General features: G+C 40.5%; 1 protein-coding gene across 1 annotated transcript in view; it reads left to right on the top strand.

The window, feature by feature from the left end:
* Positions 1–19550, top strand: part of CPAMD8 (C3 and PZP like alpha-2-macroglobulin domain containing 8) — a 58317-nt gene that overhangs the window by 22362 nt on the left and 16405 nt on the right. The window contains 17 exon segments of the mRNA XM_074927935.1: positions 139–365; positions 969–1122; positions 1721–1863; positions 2345–2396; positions 3082–3380; positions 3788–4013; positions 4556–4732; positions 7468–7549; positions 9041–9197; positions 9655–9729; positions 11719–11884; positions 12432–12518; positions 13430–13566; positions 13922–14077; positions 14478–14540; positions 14839–15077; positions 18291–18378. Coding sequence (XP_074784036.1) covers positions 139–365; positions 969–1122; positions 1721–1863; positions 2345–2396; positions 3082–3380; positions 3788–4013; positions 4556–4732; positions 7468–7549; positions 9041–9197; positions 9655–9729; positions 11719–11884; positions 12432–12518; positions 13430–13566; positions 13922–14077; positions 14478–14540; positions 14839–15077; positions 18291–18378 — 2528 coding nt within the window.

The raw sequence follows: 19550 nt of genomic DNA, 5'->3' as shown, positions 1-19550 counted from the left end.
ACACTCATGCCGTGTTGTAAGTTTGGATCTGGAGGGAATTCCCCACCATGTTTGGCTGTGAGTGCTTTAGCTTTGTTCAAAAACATTTCATTAACCTGATCAACCCAAGCTGTTCCCTGTTCTCTTTGGTAGTAATACATCGGGGAGAAGCCCAGCTGCGTGTGGAAGTGCCAGACTCCATCACTACCTGGATAACTGAAGCTGTGGCTCTGTCTGAAGAGAAGGGCTTGGGCATTGCCAGTCAAACAGAACTGAAGACATTTAAACCTTTCTTCATTGATTTCACCTTGCCATACCACGTCATCCGGGGAGAACAGACCAAAATCCCGCTGACTGTCTACAACTACTTAGCTGTCTGTGTGGAGGTAACGGCCCTCTTGATTCCTCTTGCTGAGTGACTAAATTCCAGTGTATCATCAGCATTTCCTAAGTGATCTTCAGGTTACAGTAGATAAGGTATAGGGATAACGTAGTGATAAGCTCAGCATAAATGCTTTGAACAAGATAAAAATACTGCTTTTCAATATGAATAAATGTCATTGCTTTATGTGCTTTCAGCTTGAAACAACTGTAGTAGTCTGAGGTGTCTTGCAGCACTTCAGAAATATAAATCTTAAAAATGTGGGGAAGCTTATGCTGAACCATGGAGAAGAATTTCTTTCATAATCAGAAAAGTGCTGGCAGTAGTTTATTTTTGAAAAACAATTTTTTTTTTCCAAGAAATCCTGTTTCCCTAGATGTTTTCTTCTCAAACTCACTATCTGCCTAGCTCCAGTAGTATCATCCTGAACTACTTGTAGAGTTGATGAGCTGAAAGTTATGCAGTCAAATAGGTTACTGGAAGATTTGAAGAATGAATAATCTGGACATACTATGATTTTATTAAGCGTTTTGTGCCTTTCAGATTTTTCACATGTATCGACTGGTTTTGCAGCTGAAATTTGCAGTAAATGGTATTCAATTCACAGGTCCACGTGTGAAGATCTGTTCCAAAAGGCATAAAGTTTGTTGGGCACCCTGGGAAACACCATCTGACAAGAAAGAAGTGCGTTGCCCCTGGGGAAGCTAAACCCACCTCTATCGTTTTGTCCTTCAATGAGCTTGGACTGAGCAACATCACTGGTAGTATAGAAATAAAAACAGCTTGCTGCTTGAGGGAGTTTTACAAGTGTTACTTTTTATTCCTCTTTCAGAAGAAAATTCTTATTTCCTTAGTACCCCAAAGTGGAATCATTCATTCCGCTTTCTGCCAACTTAGTTTTTTCAACCTCATTTGTTTCTTAGAAACGAATTCTGTACTTGTAACGTACTGAAGAGTCTGTATGAACAAACTTCAGGAGATTCTCTAGTCATCAGTTTTCCTGTGGTGTGATACGTGGTCATGTAAAGCTTGAACCTGTTACACCTCCCTGAAAAGATCAGTGGAAATTTTTAAATAAGAGAGTAACAACAAATTCTGTACATCTTTCAAGCAAATAATCACAGTAAAAATTGTGCAACACTGGAAACTGGGGAAGAGTTTCTCTCTTGCCCTGTGGCTGTCCAAATATTGTCCAGTTTTAGGTGTGACCATTCAAATATGGAATAAAGGTAGTATGAGAGAGCTGTAATGTATTGACATATTGTTAATCTCATGTATCTAATTAGTTTAGATCTTCACTTGAACTCCTGAAGATCTTCCTATCTCAAAATTTCTGCTTGTCTTCCCTTCTTTTCTTAGCAAAAGCCTTTGCTTATGGTGGAACTAATTGCTGTCAGGATGGGATGCAGACCTTAAAGAATGGCAAGCACTCAGAGGACAATTATATGGACAAAAGGACCCCAGTGGGAGTGGATTATGTTCGCAGCAGTGTGATTATCGAGGTAAGAAATTATGGATTTATAATAATTCGGGAAACAAATGTATAAATGCTTGGGCAAATCATTAAAGTTTTTAGGTAGTTAATCAAATATAAATAGGTTTATAAGAATCTTCAAGTTGATTTACGGTATGTTTATGGTGACTGGAAGTAATCAGTTTTAATGGTACATGTATAGAAAGAGCCCGTTTGATTCCAAGTTCATGCTGGTGAATCTTCAATACTGTCAGAAGAAAAAAGGGATAGAAATTTTATCAGATAAACTTGCTCAGTTAATCTGAGAAATACGCTGCGATGTGAGATTCACTGGTAGTGATTATCTTACCTCTAGTTAACAGAATACATTGTAAGAACTTTTCTGTAAAGGATATAAAACACTGTACAGTAGCAAAATATTATTTCTGTATTTTGTAAGTAAAACTGAATAGCTGTTACTGCTAATCCAAGCACTATGTTTTTATTTATGGATTTCTCTCTTTATATAGCCAGAGGGACTGTCCAGAGAATACACCTATAGTGTGTTCTTCTGCCCAAATGGTAAGTTCATTATTCAAATGAGATATTAAGTTGGTTTGATTTAGTTATAAATAGAAATGTGTGGCTTCATCTTATGGAAAAAAAAAAATAATAAAAAAAACTTTGTTTCCGTTTCTCTGTGATCGATGAGTTATGGTGTGTAGGAGGAACTTTTGAATGGAGTCTTTCTTACCTGGCTGGCTAATTATGAATTTGTTCTGACTGTCCAAGTGATTTCTGGAAATGGCAATTAAATTCCTTTACTTTACAAAACAGTTTAAGTATTCAGCACTGTGGACAGTAACTGTGACTGTACTATATTTTCAGTCGAGGTTTTAAAATTCAGTTCTGGAATCGGTATGTCCTTTCTGCCTGAGATTTGGAGAGCTCAAAGTTGGCTCCAGGAGCTAAACAGAGATGCTTTTGACCACTAGATTAGAACTGAAAAATCACTCACAGATTTCATAAGAAATCCAGCTGAGCAGTTTGAATTGAAGGATCTCCTATATTGGAAGGGAGGTATAAATAGAAGATGGGAAGAAACATCCACATGTACTTTTATAGTTTGTTTAAGAGAAGCTGGAAAAAAGAACATGTACTTAGGAAAGGTCTGTTTGTTTAAATTTTAGTAGTTAGCTATGGGTTATTTCTGAAGTTTGTGATCTAAGCTCTAATTCTTACAACATTCCATTATTTTTCTGACTAGAGAAAATACACATTTCTACACCTAACAAATATGAGTACCAGTACATGCAGAAACCTGCCCAGATGACACACTTTGACATTGCTGTGAAAGCACACAACGATGCTCACCTGGCCTTGTCCTCTGGTCCACATGACATGGCAGAGATGACTGAGATTGTTATTGGTGGACATCAAAATACGAAAACATGGATTTCCATAAGCAAAATGGGTGAGCCAGTGGCCAGCAGGGACACAGCTGGTATCCTCTCCTGGGATGAATTCCGCAGCTTCTGGATCAGCTGGAAAAATGGAATTATCCAGGTAGTGAATTTATCTATGTAATGGTCTGCAAGTCTCTTGCTTTCTTAATTAGAGTTTGAGCACACATACAGCAGATTTTCCTTAGACTTGTGGTAGAAGTTGAAAGCTCCATTCCTGTTGTTTTTTCCATATTAAGGCTGTTTCTGTATCAGGCTGTTTTAAACAGAACATATCTCCTTGCCTCAGTACATTCTCAGGACCTCAGTCTTTGATGTTTTTAGTGCTAAATGTGCTAAAGGCCTTGGAGGTCAAGCCTGTGGAATTCTCATTCAACTTCCCTGGATTGTTTTGTGGGTGGGAAAGAGAAAGGTACTGGGCCATCTACAGTGTTCTCTGATGCACGTGTATGTTACTACGCTTCATACGTGTGGGTTCTCGGTACTGCATGGTTTTTTTGTTCCTTTCAGGTTGGCCATGGTACTCGGGTGCTAAATGAGTCTATTATTGTGGAGTGGACAGTCCCCAAACAGCTTGAGGTGAAGTACATTGGCTTTTCCACAGGCTGGGGGTCAATGGGAGAGTTTAAAATTTGGAGAAAAGAAGAGACTGATGAAAATCACAATGAAGCATTTACTCTTGGAGTTCCCCACAACATAATTCCAGGATCAGAAAGAGCTACGGCTTCAATAATAGGTATCAATTCTGAGGAGGTATCACTAGGTACCAGTTATCAAATATGAAGAGATACTCCAGCTGTTACTTGCTTCTGACCAGTACTTGAGTAATACACACCAGATAAGATAGTCATAGGCAGATATAAAAGTATATGCTGCTTAATTCTGGGACAACTAATTGCTTGGGGTGTTTTTATCACTTGTTTGAACCCTGTTTGAGTTGAGAATGACTTGGTCGCATCTGAGGGCTTTGCAGAGGCACTGTCAGAATTCACAGTATTCATTTCATAATCATCATCATCACAAATTTTGCTGTGTTCTAAACTAGTAGTCTAAATTGGGGAGTTATGGTACTCCAAAATGTGAAATTCCTTTATTCCAGCAAGAGCATGAAGGGCTAAGACTTAACATTTGAGGGACTTATGATACAGTTTATTTAAGCTGACTGTGTGTAGCTAGTAGAAATTAGTGTGGTCTGGTGGGTTTTAATCATAAGACATCAAAAGGAAGTAAAGCATAATAATTCCTTGATACTGAACATATTGCCTCTTTTTCAAATAGGAGATGTGATGGGTCCTACGTTGAACAACTTGGACAATCTTTTGCGATTACCGTTTGGATGTGGGGAGCAGAACATGATCCATTTTGCTCCTAATGTTTTTGTCCTGAAATATCTGCAGAAAACCAAACAACTCAGTCATGAGGTGGAGAGTGAAGCTACTGATTACCTTGTTCAAGGTAACTCATTACACTTAATTTATAAAAGGAGAAAAGGCTTGGAAGTTAGAAGAGAGTTTTACTAGTACACTAGTACTACATTGTACTTTCTAATCAAGAGTGTCCCAAGTGATGAGGATTCATCATTTCTTGTAGATAATCTCACAGGTTAACAGATTTTGACAGCAAGATGTTTGCCTGTGTTTCCTTTCAAGAACTCCTAGTTTGCTTATTGATTTATATTTTGTCTTTTTTTTTTTTTTCCCTTAAGCAGCTTATTTCTACGTTTAAAGATTTCAGAAAGTCAAGGAAAATTAGTCAAAATCTGTATATTTAGGTTTTTTGCCTTATTCATAAATTCTTTCTAGTCCTTTAGTCACTGCATGGCTCTTCTCTGAACTTTCCTTTTTTAACAGTATACCCCAACCCAAAAGTTAGTATTCAGAGTACTTGACCCAGAGCCATACAACGAAGGCTTTTATCTGTCCTTTCTACCCTGTGCCACTAAACAGCTCAAAGCAATCTGTCTTTTTATGCACTGTTTTTCTCGGCATTTGTTTGGGAAGAGCCACGTGTAAAATAGTTTTATAACTAAATACAATTCTCGGGACAAGTAAGAATTCAGAGTTCATTAAAAACAAGAATGACCCAAAGGGACAAAGCTGTCTTGGATATGAGTCAGATAATAGTCATGTCATGAAATCAGAGGTGACAGGATTAGGTGGTTCTCCTCTGAAAATATAAATATAAAATGTAATATGTAATATATTTCTTGTATTCGGCAGCAAAAGCCCAGTGCTGTTTCCTTTGCCTGGCTACAGTTGTTCCATTTGTAATTTTTTGTGCTTGCTGATAGCAGTAAGACAAAGGCATTTTTTTCAATAGTCCAGGTCAGTGTCTCCTTTGCAATATCATTTGCTTTTGTTTTCTTTTTACGAATCTGCAAATCTTCCAGGTTTTTGGCTCCAACCTCTGCCTGCTAATTAACCCTTAGAGAAGAAATCCTCAAGAGTTTTAAACTTTTCTGTATTTATTGGAGCCCTGCCAAGTATAAGGTTTAGATGGGAAAGTCTGTTTGCTCACTCTAGGCTTTTGTGACTTACCAAGCCAGAAAACTTTTTCATCACTTAGTCATCTGTCACAGAAAGTGCTGATACCCAACAATTCCCATATATTCCCTAATCTCTAGAAGTGGCCTGAGCTAAACTAGTCAGTAATTTTTCTACTTTCCCACAATGCAGTTCTACAAAAGCAGGTGAACAGGTGAAAACTAGAAAGGTGAACCTCTCCAGTGAGTCCAAGCATCTAGAGGAGTGTTTAGAAAAAAAGAAGATTTCAGAAGAGGAAGCAAAACATAAAGTCTGTGCTACTATCAACCTAGCAAGCAAAGAATAAATGTAAGAGCAATGAAGCATAAGTCAACTCAAAATGAACATTCAAATAAAAGAACAGAGAATAAAACTGATATAAAAATAGAAGTACTTAATTTGCCTGTCTAACACACTGGAAATGAACACTTAGGAACAATTTAAAGGAGAGAGTGCTCAGTAGTAAATTGTATCTGAGGCCTATGTAGAAGAAAAGCAAGTTAATTTAATGTAACAGCTATTATTTGGAGGAAGAAAAAAATACTGTTACCTACAGTTTCTGCCACGTACTTGTATATATCCCACAACTCCCAGACAAAGATGCTTGTACTGCACGAGTGTCTAGGACTTTGTTCTTCCCATTTTTCAGACCATGCTATCTGCATTTCCTGTGAGCACTGGAAGGCTATAGAGCAGCAGGAAAAAGTGTAGGAGTCATGGGCAGCCCTTATTTGTGGAGCTGCCTGTATCTGGAGAGGTCAACAAAGAAACTTCGCCTCTGGAAATGAAAAAGTAATCCATTCCCATTAAAATGTCCTGCAGCGTGAAATAAAACATCTATTCGTGTGTCAGGGAATTAAGCAGGCACTAAATGTCTTTGACTTCTTGCAGGTTTGACATATCTCCGTCTCAGGAATACCCATTCAGAAGGATTTGATTCCAACGGGTGGTTAAGAGCTTTTTCAAAGTGTCTATTCTGTATCCCTCACTACAGAGGCTTGGAGTGCTTTATTAGCATGGGCAGTCCATGGTTAGAAGGCAAAGAGATTTGAGAAGCAAATTGTTTTCCTAATAGGAAGAGCATTTTGACTGTCTTTGTTTTCAGTCTCAAAAGACATTCCTGTAGAGAACTGTTGTCTCAGCATTCAACTTGCTAATAACTGTTGTCTAAAACAAGCCTTATAAGATAGCCCTAGTAGCTAGGAATTGTTCATATACATTAAGGTCACAGCTGTTATTGTCATGTTGCATTTAGTTGTCCCAGACAACAGTTTTGGAGAAAAGTCCAGTTGTATCGTTAAAGGAAAAAAAAAAAAAATTAATCTGCATCATGCTTTCAGGAAAATGAAAGGAGTATGGCTGTATGCTTAAGTCAAAATCTTTCTTTTAATACTGCACCTTTTCAGAGGGATATCAAATTTTTAACATTTCTACTGGCCAAAATGCAGGAGTTATAGTCTTACAGATGTTAGCCTGACTGGATTTCTGAATAAGCTACAGTGTATGGACACAGAGCTGGCTCTATCACTCTCAGCAAAATAAGAGGTTGCCTCGAGCAGCAGAATCCCTTACACTAGTGCCAGATGGTCTGAGTCTTCATTCACTTTAAATACTTGTTTTTCTCTGTGTGAGGATTTTGGACTCCCCCAATTCTTTTGTGACTTCCAGGCTACCAGCGCCAGCTGACCTACAAGAGACAAGATGGTTCATACAGCGCTTTTGGCGAGAGGGATTCCTCGGGGAGTATGTGGTGAGTTGCTATTTAAAACTGAGTTAGAAAACTCAGTGTTTGCTAAATGGGAAAAATACACAATTGGCAAGGAAAGAAGAGTAATTTTCCAGCTTCCATCATGGTATTGCACACAGTGGAGAATAGAAATAATACTCAATGACTATAGACTTACTGTTTCAATGCTGCTGAGTGTTCATACTACGTTAGTAGGTGTATTGTAATTGTTTTAAGACTCAGGGGCAGTTAAGATAGTCATATCTACTAATATGTCCAGGCTTTAGGCACAGAAGTTATAGTTAAGGTTCACATTCGGTCTACTGGAATTGGAGTAGCAACGTATGGGGCATTTGAGCACCTGAAGCATGTGCAGAGAAACTTGCTCTCTGTAAAAGTGGCAGAGGCTTCTACCAGGGTAGAAGAAAACCAACCCAAAAAACCCCAAAGTCGTCTTTCTCCCAACTGCTTTATATCCCTTCGTGGATGAAATGGAATGGGATGGATTTGTGCCCTGAGAATTGAAGTGCAGGACCTTTCAGAGTCAAACAGTATGAGAGCCAGAAATTATGAAACTGAGAAATCGGCTCATCTCACTAATGTCCCCCTCAGGATACCATGGCCTTTAAGGTTGCACGTTACATCACATTAGCCTGTTAGTTGAGTACAGTGTCTCAGATGTAGTACATACTTGTCTTCATTCATTTACTTGTGCTGTTATTTGGCTTCTCCATCTGCTCTGTATTTTTTGCTTTAAACTGATTTTCTTCATGAACTCATCTGAGGGGAAGTACCACTTCTATGATGCTGCTGCCTCACTGTTTCTAAGATAGTAAACTTTTATCTCAGATCTGGCATCTCCGAGTCCCTAGATGTAAAATATGGTGACACAGAATTACTTAACACTTGAAAAATCCCCTGCCAGGCAGCATGCTTTCTACCCTCCCATTCCTCAGAGGCTTGTAAAATGAATGATTCAATCTCCCAAAGCTGGCCAGGGTTCGCACTTGTTGCATGTCAGAGGTTTAGAATTCCAAAAACACTTCTGTTGCTTTCTTAAGTCTTAATTCTGTATAAAGACTAACTCAGCCTCAGACTTTAGCGGTGGGTCTGGATTTCTCTTTTTTTAGTTAAAACAGTAATAAAATTGGAAAACTTACTCCTCTTTTCTTTACAAATAATTCTATTGATTCTTCATGTAAACACTTTAATAATTTGGGTGGCAGATGAGCACCTATAAAAGGGAACTGAATTTCAGAGTGTGTCACAACTAAGACAAACGTATCTTCCAGTTATACTTTTCAATCTAATTTGTTGACCCTTAATCCTGCTCTTCTCCAGAAGTTTGGACAGTGTTCAGGTGCTTTTATGTCCCACTAATTTTTTTTAACAATACTTAGTGTTTTCCCAACAAAATTTTTAAAATTTGTGCTTTCTAAGAATGTTGTTTTCCCCTTACTGATACATTGTTCTGAATTTGTTTTCTCAGTAAAGATGATAAATTCGTATTTACAGGCTAACAGCTTTTGTCCTCAAGTCCTTTGCACAGTCTCGTGGGTTTATTTTCATTGACCCAAAAGAACTAACAGCTGCCAAAGACTGGATCATCCAGCATCAGAAAGAAGACGGTTCTTTCCCTGCTATGGGCAGGATACTAAATAAGGACATACAGGTAAAAACTATACAGACTTAAAATCATGCAATAGGTGCATTTTTGAAGTTGTTATCAAAGCAAGAATTCATGCAGTTTCCTTCTGTCTAATATGAATGTGGCACTTGAAAGGCTAGAATGGCAAAGGAAGAACAAGGAAAATTTCAGTTTAAAAAAAAAAAATCAACTATCAGACTGTAGCAAGATGTTAAGTTTTGCAAAACACTTGAGAGTCATGTCTTGGAGTATGAAGTTATGTGCACTGCGTGTGTTCTCAGGGTATTGCTAGGGAAGGAAGCTACAATCTTGGGTTGGGTTCTTTAATTTTGTACTCCTTATGTGCAAATGAAAAAAAGTTCTGTGATGCCACAGCTTCTCTTCCAGATACAACATATTCTTTGTCTTGCTTCAAGAGTCTTTTTATCCGGAGTCCTTTTCTCTAGTTTTCATGCAATGGTTTGTGTTTGTTGCCCTCCAGGGTGGAATCCATGGTAAGATCTCCCTGACAGCTTATGTGGTTGCATCTCTTCTGGAAACAGGTGTAACTTCTGAGGTAACAAAAACTTAGTTAAAATAGCTCTCCCATTCTACATATTCTAAAAATTCTATTTTTTTTTTTTTTTACTGCTGTTCACTACCAAAAGCTCTGTGCTCACTAGAATGATAGCATCCAGGTAACAGAGGCTGTTAGAAAGCCTTGAGATTGTTCTGAAGTTATTCAGGGTGATTTCCCATCTTTCAACCATCAGCTCAAGGATTATTCTACCAGAGCAAAACTCTTCCCTGCACCCCCATCCCGCAACCTCTCCCAGAAATAGCTGCAAAAAATGTTTTCTGCCCTGTAGTTTCAAGGTGCGATTGCAGCTTATGCAGGTACTGGTAACTTGCCTGTATATACTCAAAAACTCTTTAACTAACTAGCTTAGTGCTAACAGCAGTTTAACTCAGGCTGTATAGGCTTCAGGGATCCAGAAAATTTCTGCGGTCTGCCTCGGCTACAGTGGCCAAAATGCTACTGCTATTAGATTACAGTATCTTTGGAGAGCTGAGCTCCTGTAATGTGCTGGATTGAGGACTCTGGAGAAAAATGTTTTTCTTTTTTGTAATGAGACAGAACAGGAATACTACAGAAAAAAGAATAGCTACGTAGGAACACGGGATTATGCTGAATAATTTTTGAAGTAGAAAAAAAAAATCACTGCCAGTACAATGGGCATTTTAGATTCCTTCTTAAAGCTCGTGGTAAAAACAGTGCTTCTCTCCTGTATTGTATTTTTGCCTGCATGCCATTTCACTAGAGTGGATGTGCTCAGACACGGTAGTTAAAAGTTCTCTCTAACTGTGACTGGGCAAATGTCCCCCTGCAGATGCGCTGAGTAGGTCGTGAGTACAGCTCTTCCCCTGCTCCTCGACAGCCAAGGGCCGGTGGTGGTGGGCGAGGACGTCTGTACGGGTGGAACTGGAGGTTCAAACAGGGTAGAACTGGAAGTTCAAACAGGAGGTGTAGTGGATATTGCAGCATGTCTTGGTGATCCGTGCTTAGACAAAGTGATTGCCCGTTGAGGCAAAACCAAGTGATTTTATGGAGATTTTGAAGCAGCCAGTGCAAACAGCAGCATCTACAGAAACTCTGATAATCTCAGCACTTCTGATGGCATCCCTGTAGAGCTTGGAGAGTGAGACCCTGCTGCTGCTGCAAGCACATATCCCCTAGCCCCCAGTTCTTGGAGTGAAAGGCCTTCAACCTTATTAAATTTTTTTAAAAAAAATTAATTAGAAAAATCACCAGTGCTCATAGAGTAACTTTCTGCCTCCCCGTCCGCAGTGTCTCCCCTCTGAGAAGTGATGTGATGCTCTCTCCGGGCTGCTGTGTGTCAAGACAGCCCTAGCATTTTTATTTGCTGGAAGTGCAGTTTATGTGGATCTAATGGTTTTCCTAGAGGAGATTTGCAAGTGTTACTAATGATCTTAGCTAGGAAATGAGGAAGGGGAAGGTTAGTGCCACAGGGAAATCAAAGGAAACCAAATTACATCAAGTCCAATTAAATTGTTTCTATAAATTATCAGAGCCACGTTCCTGCATGGTGAGGTCATTGAGGGAGTTAATAAAACATGTTTGTTGGCTGCAGGGACCCCTGGGAACCTTGGCCTTTATTATCCTCTGGCGTCTGCTAGACGCTCCAGAGTGTCAGGAACACAATCAAACATAGAGCAGAGAGCTCGCTTCTGCTCTGTTCATCTGCTGCCTTGCAGGGGCATGAAATTTCTTCAGCTTTAGGGAGGAATAAATGTGTCTCAGTGTTAGTCTGGATCATTCTTGCTATGCAAATCGCTCCTTTTTTGAATTTGTGCTGCATGGCTTTTCTTAAGGAAAGAAAAGCATTAATGTCATTCTGCGTAGAGCAAAATAAATCTTCCCTAGTTTGATGTTTGGGTTGTTTTGGGGTTTTTTAATGGACACAAAGTAATGAGAAATAAAATGATTCTAACTTCTGAGGTTTAGAGGCTGGTAATATGTCTGGGCTCTTTCCCCGAAATATAGGAAGAAAGAACAGCTGTTGAGAAAGCAAAACACTTCTTAGAGTCCAACTTGTATTCAGCAGAAGACCCCTACACTACAGCCTTGACTGCATATGCCCTGACACTGCTACACAGTCCCTCTGCTGCTGTGACGCTGCGGAAAATGAACAGCATGGCTATTACACAAGGTACTGTCCTGCCCTGCCGGGGCCAGCCTGGCCAGTCCCTGCACTGGCCATCCTCTTACAGCAACAAGCGAGTAGCCCTCGCAGCCTGAATGCTATATTTGAGTTCCTCCTGGGGAGGATAGAGCCTGTGAGATGAGGTCTTCCTCGCAGCACAGTCTGACCGTGTAAGGCAAGATTTTTCCTGATTCTCTCTAGAGAGGGCTGAGTCCCTTAGTTCCACCATGCACACAGCTGCTCCTGAAGGAAGGCAAATGTACCAGAAGCTCTGCAGCGCCCTTCCTGATGGTATGACAGAGTGTGCCTTGTCCCTGATGGTGTATTTTAATCCAAAATCCAAGAATTACCTAGTTTGTCATGGTGAGACATCTTTGGAATTGCAAAGGGAGCCTCTTGCCCAAGGGATGCTTGTCTAAAAGGAGGGACAGTGCATTTCAGGGCATGAATCTTGAGTCAGTGCAAAAGTAGAGTTTGATTCTTCCCTTTATACAGAGGGTTAGCTGCAGTCCTGCCCTAATAACATACATATTCCACTGTCCTGTTTTTCTAGATGGCTTTACACACTGGAGCTTGACAGGAACTCTTGTTACTGATGAAGATACCTTCATGGGATTTAATGACGGTCTCTCTCAATCAGGTACTTTTACTACAAAAACGGAGATAAGGGAATGGGCTGCAACAGCAGGTCACTGACCACATGTATTCTACCAAACTGTTTATATAATACCAAGTATTCTGAAAATGGCGGTTGGTCAGGGCCAGGATCTGGATGGAATGAGAGCTTATAAAAGGCAGGTAATGTTATACTGAAAGAGCTGGTTAAGAGCAAATGATAGAGCTAGATGTGTTCAAGACAGGACTGTCTTTCCAGTCCCAGCTATCTCACCATTTTTCACTCCAGTATTATAAAAACAGCGAGTGATACAGAAGCGTGAGAGCCATACGGGAGTCCATCGGGGGAATAGTTTGAAATGGGAATCTGAGAGAAGTCAAATACATTTGAGAGTTGTATTTTTCAATGAACCTTGGGATTGTGTATCCAGCCTTTATTGACAGTCACTGGCATTTCAGCTGATTTCCTAGACTTTAAGTACCAAAGCCACTACAACAGTGGCTGTAATTTTCAAGTCCCTTAAAGCCACTGACTCTTCTGATGTGATGTAGGTGCACCGATGTTCAGGAGGGATCTAACTGGATATTGTATGAAAATCTCTAGGACAGAAATGCAGTATGGCAGCAGCAAGGTACAACTGGAGTGGGAGAGAAATTACTGATGGGATACGATCAAGTAGAAAGAGATTATCTATTGTGTAGGAAAGAACTTATGTTGGAAGCAGAGATAATCTTTTAAAGGTGATGCATCTTGGGTGCAGACATCTTTTAATTTCATTTTCCTCTTCCTGTGTTTACTTCTACAGACTCTTAATATTTTTACGTTTCAGTTAATGAGTATTCATAGAACTATCTCTAGACCTGCCCAAATTCTCACATCTTTGTGGTATTCTGATTTTTTAAAGATTATTTTCTTTTCCCTCCCCTCTCTTTCAGTTGTTTCTGCAGAAGTGGAGATGACATCTTATGCCCTTTTGACATACACACTCCTAGGAGACGTGGCCTCTGCGCTCCCAGTAGTAAAATGGCTTTCACAGCAGAGGAATGCACTTGGAGGATTCTCATCTACTCAGGTGGGCTGCCTCTGAAAAAGGAAGCGTAATCAGTTGTAGAAATCCATTGATTCAGGGATGGTCAATGCAGAGTTTCCATCTAGTCTAGATAGAAACTTTGTGTCCCGACAAGAAGAAAAAATTTCCAGTGCTCTTTACTTCTCAGACTGATAATTTGAAAGGAACCTAGACTTTGTCCTTGCAGATGCCTTTGACAGCAAAAGTGAACAAAACCTGGTATTTCTTTTGCTATCTGAATTAATAAGGAAGATTCTGATACCAGAAGCTGATGGCTGTACAGCACAGTCCTTGTTTGTAAGTTTACTATGCTCCTGTATCCTCCGCTATTCTGATTTCTGCCTCTTCTGATCCCTAGGACACATGTGTAGCCCTGCAGGCTCTGGCTGAATATGCTATCCTTTCTTATGTTGGAGGAGTCAACCTTACCATTTCCTTGGCTTCTACTAATCTAGACTACCAAGAGACATTTGAGCTTAACAAGATAAATAAAAAAGTCCTCCAGACTGCGGTGGTAGGTGGTTTTGTGTTTTTGTAGCCAAATTTTTAAAGCGATCCATGAGAGCTGGGTTCTGAATGACAACTCGGATAACTTCAGTAATGGTAAAAGCCCAAGTTAAACACTGAGATCTTGGGACTGTCTGGGGATTTATGGATGTGTTCTGATGTGAAGAAGACAGCAGTCAGAGCTGACACTTTTCACCATAACTAATGCCAGATGCTTATTTTGTGCTGCTGCTTTTTCTACCATTGTTAAATGCTGGTGGCTGAAGGGAGTAAGCCGTATGCACTTCACTTCTGCAATCTCCATTATAACTGGAAAGATATTTTGTACAGAATAAAACTAAAATTGATATTTGTTTCTATTCTAAGTGCCATGTCTTGTCTGTGTCCTAACTGTGGATTCTCCCCAGATCCCCAGTATTCCAACAGGGCTGTTTGTGAGTGCCAAAGGTGAAGGCTGCTGTCTGATGCAGGTAAAGTTGCTCTAAGGCTGCTTTTTTAATTCCAGCTTGCTATGAGGAAGGAGTTGCACTTTGAATTCTTCTCAAAGTGATTATATAATGTTGTGTTGCTTTAATTCCTAATGTGTGAATCTGCTCTGGTATAGCTTTAGCTATATATAACTGTGTTGTAAAGCCTCTATTGCCCCTGTGCCCACCGTTACCTCTCTCTGAGGGGATCGAGTGTTTATGCTGGTCTTTAGGAGTCTAACACTGGAGTCTAATAAACTGCCTTGATTTGTTTTGGTTTTTTTCCCCCTTTCTGCTGCAGATTGATGTCACTTACAATGTACCTGATCCTATCGCCAAACCAGCTTTCCAGCTCCTGGTTAACCTGAAGGAGCCGAAGTCAGAGCAGCATCTTCAAGCTCCAAATCTCCTGCGGTCTGTCTCTCCAGATGAGAATCGCTCTGAAGCCTTGCACAGAGAGAGGGCACTGGTGGATGATGACGACCCAGCTTCAGATCAGGACCATCGGGAATACAAAGTCATCCTGGAGACGTGCACTAGGTAGGAAATGTCAATCTGCATCCTGTCCTGCCTGTTTCTCAGAGACAGTCTGGTTTGCTGATCAGCACATCTATACCTGTACATTCATTGCTGCAAGAAGAATACCAAATTCTTTCTTGCTGCACTCTCCACATCTCAAACAGCGCAAGATCCAGCACCTCACATGCCGAATGCAGAACTGAACCATAACTGTGGGTTGTAGGACAGAGTTACTGCACGGACATTCGAGAGCATTGTCTGCTGCCGTTAATAACTGCAGTGCTATGTCCAAGGTAGAGAAACAAGAACAAAACTTACAAAGAGAGCAACATTTATCATTAAGTTTCATTATTGCCTCTCTGAAGAAGACAAATTGGATGTCTTTTGTTTGTATCAGGAGGAAAAGAAAAAGTTCTGGATTATTTTCTAGGTCTTCAGTAACGGGCTTTCCTTAAAAGCCTAAAAGAGCTGGGTAATTTCAGCTGGTTAACTAATATCTCAAATGTGTCTATAGTTTTATAAATATTATTAACGTTTGAGTTGCCTGTTCTGACAGAAGATGCTTGTTGCCATGGTATGAATTTGGAATCTATGATAAAGGCACAATACATGCAAATATTTGTTGTGAAGCTCTCTAAAGCTCATTGCTTATCTCCTTGTTCCATATAAAGGAATTTAAATAATTTTTAAAGATGGCAAGACACTAAAGCTCCAGAAGTTTCATTCTTAGTTCTCAAAGCACTTTGCAAAGACATTAGCAGTTCTGTCTCATTTTATAGATCAAGAAACCAAAGATATTAAGGGGAAACAGCTTGCCTCTAGATAAGCAGCAGCAGGAGAAGTTTGTGACCTGTGTTTAATCCGCTTACATGGTTTGCTTAAACACGTTAGTACTGCTGCAGTTATCAGGAGTTGCTGATCTCTTTACAAAATATTTTGATTTTTAAGGAGGTTGTTGGAAAGTTAGCCCAAAGGAAAGTAGATAAGGAAGGCTTATGACATCCTACTGTATAACAGAAGAAACCATTCCCAAGAAATTCATAACCAATCTGCATATTTGTGACCGGGAGCATGGCAGGTGGTGGGGCTACAGCTTCAAACAGCAGAAATCAGGTGAACGGCTCAGATGTCATTCATGGAAATGGAAAACTTTTTGCTCTTCTATCAGTTTCTGCCTCCTTCCTTCCTGCAGAGGCAGCACCATGCAGTGACTCCGGACCTGAAAAAAAAAGTTGCAATGACTCCAGGCAAAGATGACATCCTGTTATCTCTGTCAACACGCTTGCCCCTTGCTCTCGTGGCTGTGCTGCTGGCAGATGCATTGCTCCGATTGCCACAAGCCTGGGAAATCCTGGGCCGGGCATTTTTCAGCCTAGCTGAATTCTTCTTCCCTCCAGTAACAACAGCCAGTGACGAGCAACTCAAACTCATCACCCAGAAGTTTGCTAGGGTTGGTCTGGCTGTGGATAACACAATATCACTTTCTCAACTTCTTCTCCCCCTGCCTAAGCACTGCAGCCTGTACTGGGGAGGTAGGCTTGCAAGTCTTGTCAGTCCCTTGAAGATGCCTGTAACTAAGGAGGCTGCCCTGCATCAACACAACCTTTCTGTTGTTATTTCTGAAAGTTCTGGCCTGGGAATTGCTGGAGCAAAGACAGAAACTTGAGAGGAAGCCCAGTGCAAGGAGATTGATTGCTTGGAAAGAAAACAAAAGCAAATGAAATCTTCCCTTTCCTCCCCTTCTTCCTGTAATGATGCTCTTTTAACTCCTTCATCATTTTACTTAGGCAGTGCAAACAGAGGAGTGCATCTAAGGATGACAACGGAGATATTTTGAGCTGGGGGTGTTCTTCAGAATGCAATTGGGTGTTGTCATACGCAGTGAAGTCCTAGGGGCACTTTTGAGGAGTTAGGAAGAAAACAGTATGGGGAGTAGAGGGCTGCATATATAACAGAGAATGGGAAAAAAGCAGGTAAAGGGACACTATAGGATTTTTTAGGGAGTACAGTGCATGGAGTTAGGTCAGGATTAACAAGGCTTAATGTCTCTGGAAGGCTGTCAGCCCTGAACTGTCTTACACAGAGCCAACTGGATCTGGCCACAGACCATCTCATGCTACTGTGGGCGTAGGAGCTCGGCTGTGGCATCGCATCCAGGCTGGCTCTGCGCAGAGCTGCGGCAGCCCCCCCCCCAGCCCAGCTGTGGAGGGCTCCGTGGAGGGGGCTCCAAGTAGCCCTGCAGGAGCCAGGTCAGATCTGGCAAACGTAGCCCTGGAAGCTGTGTGCTGCGTTTGCTGGGTGCTGGGCATGAGCTAATAAGCCCTCCTGGGTCCAAGCTCATTGTCTTTGTGGTGCAGCTAAACAGCAAACAGGTAAGCTGCCAAGGAGAGATGGCTTAGAGCTGACTGTATGTGAATGCAGAGCAAAGGACCATTGTTCCGGAATTAGCAGCAGCTTCTTTGTTATCTGCCATGCTGTAAGAAATTGAAAACTTTTGCAATGGCCCAAATAAACTTTCTCTCCACCCCTTCCTGTGTTTTTTGTTGTTGTGGGTTTTTTGTTTTTTGGTGTTTTTTTTTTCACGCTTCAGCAGTAACAACTCTGAATTTCGGTGGTTTTTTTGGAGTCTTCACTGATATTATAGAGGATGTGAATTCTTTATTATAGAGGCAGTGAATTCTTTAACACTAGTAACTAGAGTGTGAGTTTGCTGACTCATTAGCAAAGATACATTTCTCAGTGTCAATTAGATGCCGGAGGGAAACGGCCATTTACAAAACCCCAGGGTTGAATGACTCTGCCTGGTGTTGGGAAGTAACATTCCTCTTACACCACAGTCCATTTACAGCCCTCCACTTAGGAAAGAACAGAAATTTCTTCTACTCAAGGGGCTATTTCCTTTTATCAAGTGCATTTTCTCAGCGATTAATTGAAAAATAAGGCAAGCAGCCCCACAGGAGACTACATCCTCCTGCTGCTTTTCTGCCTCCATTTGCCTCTGTCTCCTACATCTCTGCCCCCTGTGAGCTGTGCTTAATTTTTGTTGAATAGAAGCAGAAAAGAGGGTTTTATAAAACCAAGTAGACTGGCTTTCAACAACTCCCTCAAAGAAGAGTAGATCCTTTTAATATTTTTTCCTCTGTAGTTTCATGTCTGCATCCTGTATTGTCCATGTACCATTTGCTATCTTGGAGTTTATTTTCATTCTTTCTTTCTTTTTGTTCTCATGGGAAGATGGCTGCACTCTGGATCTTCCAACATGGCTGTCTTGGAAGTGCCATTGTTCTCAGGGTTTCGTGCAGATATCGAGAGCCTAGAGCAGGTAAGATGTTGTAATGGGAGCACAAGGCGTGATCTTGGGCCAGGACCTGACTCCTTAATTGTCAGGGATTCCCTTTGGGGATCAATAGGAGGCAAATGAAATTGAATGTTAGAGCATTGTCTGAAAAGATGCAATTAAAATGGGGGGGGGGGACACAGGAGATTTCACTTGTCAAAAAATATTAGATGAAATGAGTAAGCAGATGTTCTGAGCAAGATGGAGAAATGTACTGAACATGGCCAAATGAAGGTTTATTACGGAGCACAGTGCACAGTAATTAAACGAGACCCATTTGGAAATGCTGAAGTGAAAATGTGCTCTAACAGGAGCTGTTTATGGCTTCTTAGTGGGCTGTGTTATCTCCAACATCTGGATTCCATTTCTTTGGAGGCTCTGTGTCTTGGAATTTTTTGCCCTTTTTTTTTTTTTTTTTTTTCTGCTGGGAGAACATCATGTTTATTGCAAGCCAAACTGAGGTGGACAGAATGTGCCTCTTACCCAGCCAGCCCTCTAGGGGAGATGAACTGTAATCTTTATCTTTGCTTTATATTTTGTGGAAGCATTACAGTGTATTCACTGGTGGGTTTTACGCTGCAAATAGTTTTTAAGGACTATTTAACTAAAGAGATGTAAAATCTTTGCATCCTTGAGAACTGGTAAAGAGCTAAAAAGTGTTTTGCTTTGAAAAGATCTCTTCTGTTAATAATTTTATCTTCATGACACTGCGGGGGGGAGATTTGGGGAAAGAATTTTAAAGTAGAATCATAGTGAAGACCAGGCAGTTTAATTTGACTTCCTAATTGAAGGAAAAGTGCACATTGCTTTGTCTTCTCTAGGATTTCACTTTATTTGGCTAATTTATAAACACCATTGCATTTTCTGGAAGAAAATGAGACTGATGTGTTCTCCAGGGGCTTACAATCCATGTCAAAAGCTGCTGTCAGGTTGTCTCCTGGACTGTCTTTGAAGCCAGAGAAACTTGTATGTTAGTGCCTGAGAAGAAAATTGCATCGTTTCAGTATTAGGGAGCTGTGCTGGAATACTTTTGTAGAGAGATGTGTGTCGATCAGATACAAAAAAATCCTGTAAAGAGAAATATCAAAGTTATTTTATATCTGTTCACAATCCACATGTTGAGAATTCTGTGTTCAAATGCATGCATGTAAAATCTA

The sequence above is a fragment of the Athene noctua genome, chromosome 27 (genome assembly GCF_965140245.1).
Source record: "Athene noctua chromosome 27, bAthNoc1.hap1.1, whole genome shotgun sequence".
NCBI classification, from domain to species: Eukaryota; Metazoa; Chordata; class Aves; order Strigiformes; family Strigidae; genus Athene; species Athene noctua.
The sequence above is the reverse complement of the archived record's forward strand: the minus strand, read 5'-3'. Positions and strand labels throughout refer to the sequence as shown.